The sequence below is a fragment of the Anneissia japonica genome, unplaced genomic scaffold (genome assembly GCF_011630105.1).
Source record: "Anneissia japonica isolate Jap-2015-1 unplaced genomic scaffold, ASM1163010v1 scaffold287726_len2788222_cov184, whole genome shotgun sequence".
Taxonomy (NCBI): Eukaryota; Metazoa; Echinodermata; class Crinoidea; order Comatulida; family Comatulidae; genus Anneissia; species Anneissia japonica.
In genome coordinates, this window is record NW_022705125.1 from 1,052,673 (window position 1) to 1,058,062 (window position 5,390).

The 5,390-nt window shown below is 31.6% G+C and overlaps 1 protein-coding gene across 4 annotated transcripts in view; it reads left to right on the forward strand.

Moving 5' to 3' along the window:
* Window positions 1-5,390, forward strand: part of LOC117105363 (P2X purinoceptor 4-like) — a 65,254-nt gene that overhangs the window by 45,408 nt on the left and 14,456 nt on the right. For all 4 annotated transcript variants that reach the window (XM_033246491.1, XM_033246492.1, XM_033246489.1 and 1 more), the window contains exons 4-7: window positions 220-283; window positions 1,218-1,317; window positions 4,323-4,409; window positions 5,236-5,362. In XM_033246491.1, coding sequence (XP_033102382.1) covers window positions 220-283; window positions 1,218-1,317; window positions 4,323-4,409; window positions 5,236-5,362 — 378 coding nt within the window. The remainder of the gene's footprint in view (window positions 1-219; window positions 284-1,217; window positions 1,318-4,322; window positions 4,410-5,235; window positions 5,363-5,390) is intronic.

Sequence of the window (5,390 nt, forward strand, 5' to 3'; positions counted from 1 at the left end):
AACATTTACTTTTATTTATATATATATATATATATATATATATATATATATATATGTACATATATTGTACAAAATGTATATATGTATGTTATAGGTCTATATAATTTATATATTATATGGACATTATTCAAATACCTAGACATTTGATAAAAGCAAAGAGATTTACAATTGTACAGTAAGTATAGTCGATTTTTAACCCCTTGTTTTTTCAACTTTCAGCTTCCTGAAATAGGGAAGTGTAAAGACGATTCAGAATGTATAAATAAAGACCGGATAGGGCACGGTAAGTTATGGCTAAGTCACGTGATCAGTGGCTATCTAAGAGTCTTAGAATGGAGCACCCCTAGATACGCCACTATAGGCGCTAGACGTTTCATATGCATTAAAACTGTGCAAAAAGGATAATTATTCGAAACGTTTAATTATTTGATTTAGTAGATCCATTCCTGAACCTTGGTCCGAAGCTAGGCCTGTTGTTTAGGCTTTCAATTGAAGGAGCTTTTCAGATGTCATTGTATAATGACGGCTGAAAAGCTTGCTTCACTGTAATAACAGCGTAGAAAGTTTACACAAGGTTCCCACTTGTCCTACTTTTGTTGACACGTTTAAGAGCTAAACATGTTTAGGGATAGGATCATGATCTTGACATGTTTAGCATTTAATGTATTAAACACTCATAGCTTTTAAACGTGTCACCACAAGTGAAGCAACATTGCGTTTGACTTTTGGTGATACGTTTAAGAGGTAAACGTGTTTAGGGATAGGATCAAGATCTTAACGTGTTTACCAGTGAATGTATTAAACACGCATAGCTTTAAACACCACACATCCTGACAAACAAATTGACGAAGAGATCGCCACCTTGAACTTTACTGGTCTTCAGGTGTATGTTCCTTAACACTTCCTGCCCCTGGCACAGCATTATCCAGCATAACAATAAATTTTACATAGTCCAGAAGAAAGGGGCTTTGTTATATTTTCGTTTTTTCTGTTCTGTACTGATGATGGTGTTGTCAATCCGAATTGTGTCTTCAATTGGTGTGGTGTTCTTTTATCATGGATTTCAGTTCAAGAAATATACTTAATTCTTTGTTAAGGAAAACTGAGAAAAAAATAATTATATTCGTTTACACAAAGCTTTGATTATAATTTTATTTACAATTGCAAAACATTCGGATGTTTCTCTAAGTTTTATCAATCATGTATTAATGTTTCAGGTGAATATACTGGAAGGTGTGTTATGTATAATATAAAAACAAATGAAACTGCGTGCGAAATATTCTCGTGGTGTCCTGTTGAAAACGATACTTCACCAAGGTTAGTGAGGCCCGTTTTTTTTTTGTTTTTTTTGTTTTTTATAGTACAGTAGTAGTAATTAATTAGAGATTATCACTTGACATTTCGGTGGCGTAGTTCTGCCTTCGGCGTTGTGAGTTCTGTAGGTGATATTGAAAATATGTATTTATACATTTATAACATACGTCAAAGTTTACGAAGTAATTCAAAAAGTAAGAAATGAACTCAGTAATAATAACTTTATTGAACCATACACTTTAGTGGCACACACTATCAAGTGGTGCGTTCACAATAAAATATTAAAGGAACACAGAATATTCGTACATTAAGACACAGAATAGTTAAAAAACATACAATACATAAAATACAGTAACATGACCATTTTTTAAGTTGAACATTAAAAGCAGCATTAAAAAAATTACTAATTATGGCAGAGAAAATGTAAAATATTTGTTAAAAAGACCAATATGCAAACCGGTAATAAAGAGAATGATTATTGTCTTTTAAACCAATAAAGATTAGGCCTAAAACAAGTTAATGTTTTGAATTAGGCAATATAATAAAAGAATGTTAAAATAGATAAAATATAAAATATAAAATTGATTAGAATTACTTTATCTATACATTCGCTAAAAGTTCACATCTCTCTTTCCATGCTCTTTTTAAAGAGGACTTATAAGCCATATTAAAAATATTATTGGTTGTTTCATTTTGTTCATATTCTACATAGGTATATATATATATATATATATATATATATATTCAGTGTAAGTAAAAAACAATATTCTTAAAATTCAAATTAAAAATATCTTTATTGGCAACCAAAGTAAACATTAATTGAATTATACATAAAAAAAAATAAAAAGCAGAAATAGGAAATTTACTGAATCAATTATTAAATTATATACATTAGAATAGAATTTCATCATTCATTAAAATTGGTAAATTTACACTAACAAAAAAAATTCAAAAAAACACAATTTGATAGTCTGGACAGAGCTTTATGATGTTGTTTTCTTTTCGGTACAGGAAGATGTGTATAAGAGACAGTATATATACAACTTCACAACAAGAAAATAACATAAAAACGTGAAAAATTACAATCAAACACAAACACATCAAATCCAACACCAAAAATAAATCAAGGGACAAAGAAAAGAAAAATCCCATCAAAAACAGATAAAAAACATAACAAACAGAACAAATCAACAGGTCAACATATCGCTTAGAAGTGCTGAGTACTAGTAGTGATCTTCGTTCAAAAACCATCTACCAATTATGAAACACCCCATATTTGATAATATTTTTTTTATTCCTCTCGGTTTTAACCTTTGGTAATCTAAATTGATTTTGTCTCCTTAAATTATATTGATGACTAGGGGTAATGGAAGGAGATGGTTTAAACGGTGCTCACTCTTCTTGACCTTTCGGAAATAGTTCCTACAAAGAGAAAGTAAGCGTTCATTCAGTAGAGCGAGTCTAAATGGAATAAGAGCAGTACGGTACTATATGTTAAATTAGAATATATCTCACCGCCAGCTTTTGAATGTTTATTTCTATAGAATTTTGTTGCTGAAGACTAAATCCTGTAAACCAGTGGCATAATCAATCACAGATCGGATAATACTACAGTAGGAATGACAAAGGGTATTCCTATTAAGTCCTATTATTTAATATATATTTTTATGTTTTAAAAATATATATTATATTAAAAATAAAATAACAAGAACAAACTTCGAATGGACCTGCCACAGCATCGAGGCGCTTATTACCATCGTTTTACTAGGTACTCAACTTTAAAAATAATGATGGGAGACAAATTCTAGCGCCACGTGTGATCGAGATCACCACGTATGCTGTAAAATGTTCTTAGTCTGAAAAAAGTAGAGTGAAAGGCTACTTGTACTTGCCTTCTTGACATCTGCCCACTGGACAATTCCACCGGACATTTTCCCTCAGTATTTTTCCAATTTGACTGTTCCCTTTCTCCCCTTCCCCCACCCCTCCTTTCCTTGTGTCATTTTCCCCTGGAATTTTTCTCCAGGACAATAGCACTGGACATTTCCCCCATGCATTATATAATAATTTTTAAATATAGATAGAGTAGATTACATTGGAGACATGGCTCATAATACCTCCCTCTAGGTAACTATTTATTTTTTTAGTTATTATAAAGTAAATTTTGGCGTGCGAAATACCTTACGGGCATAAAAACCAAAACACGCACGACAGTTGGGTATTCCAAAATGCACTCTATACGTTATTAAGAACTTTGATTTCCGTTACAAATCTCCAGTGCGATATTATAATCAGAAAAGAGGCTTTTTAAATGTATATGCCTTCTTGTAGTTTTAATTGTGCATGTTTAGGTGCATGGTTAACGTATGTTTACAAAAAAAACCAACTATGACGATGATGATGAGGATGATGATGATGATGATGATGATGATGATTATGATGATGATGATGATGATGATGATGATGATGATGATGAAATGAAGATGATGATGATGATGATGATGAGAAAAACGATGTGAATGGCAATGGCGATCAAACGAATATAATAATAATAATAATAATAATAATAATAATATTGTTATTATCATTATTATTATTATTATTATTATTATTATTATTATTATTATCATGATCGTTATTATTATTATTAGAAACAGAAATATAAATAAAATTTAAATTCTGCACCATGTCATCAGCTTTATGGGTATTTTCTTTCAATAATAATTCATTAAGCTTTGTCTAATTGCATTGATTTACTTAACGTATACTTTCTGAACATCATATATGCTGTTACCGGTAGGCTACTGTTTCTACTCTTAAGCCCTATCCAGACTATCAAACTGTATTTGACAAGAGCATGTGACATGCCTAAATATGGTCATGATGACATCACACCATGACCATATATAGGCACATCATGACTATATGGGCATACAACAACAATTTTTATCAAACACAATTTGATAGTCTGGACAGAGCTTTATGATGTTGTTTTCTTTTCGGTACAGGACAGATAATCCCGTTATACCAGATGCAGAGAACTTTACTGTACTTATACGTAATAGCATCGCTTTTCCCAGGTTCAACTTTAAAAAGTAAGAAAAATACTATTAGAATTTACTCATTACAATGAGATGTCTTAATAGCAACTCCTTAAAAAATAAAATGACTGATAGTCCTGCTTTGCATATTGATATCTTAAACTGATGCATGCCATATCGAGTGAAAGTCATCATCCTCTAGTTTAACGGCCAGAAGACACTTTGAATCACGGGATTGAAAGATTTGGTTGTTTCATTCATTCACAACGATAACGGATCCTGAAAGAAATGCAATTTAAGAGATGTCTCTGCAGTAATCATTGTAAGCTACATCTAGACACGATTACGACACGACAACGACATATCTGAGTAGTTTGTATTCTTTTTAACACTGCACGCATCTGTATTGTGTCGTTGTCGTGTCTTAATCGTGTCAATTGTAAATGTAGCTTTATACAGTAGATTGTCCGGCTATCTAACATGTTCTCGGTAATAATAATAATACGGTACGTGTAATTTCCGACAGTCATGTAAATTTTAATGACATAAAAATAAGTTACCTAATGTTTATAATTAATTTTCGGAATGTCAATCAAACTTATTACCCGACCAATTAGAACAGGGCCAGGAAACACGTGTTGTCCAACAAACGCAACGTGTTTACCTATATGCTTACACTATCGTTTTAGTGGGCCTTAGCAACGTGTTTACCTATATGCTTACACTATCGTTTTAGTGGGCCTTAGCAACAACTAAAAAAAAATCTAGGACAGAGTCTTTACCGAATCTGCCAGTTCGTCTTGGTATAACCCCAAGCAATGGTAATTTAATTAAAACAACAAATAATATAGAATGTATTCTCTTTATCATTGTATTGCAGAAGAAATATCTTAAAAGACGACTTTAAATGTTCTTATGATCCACTGAAATCTAGATTTTGTCCAATATTCAGAATTGGCAAAATACTTAATATAACAGGACACCCATACAATACCGTGGCAAAAGGGGTAAGATATCTTTTTCGAATTAAAATAG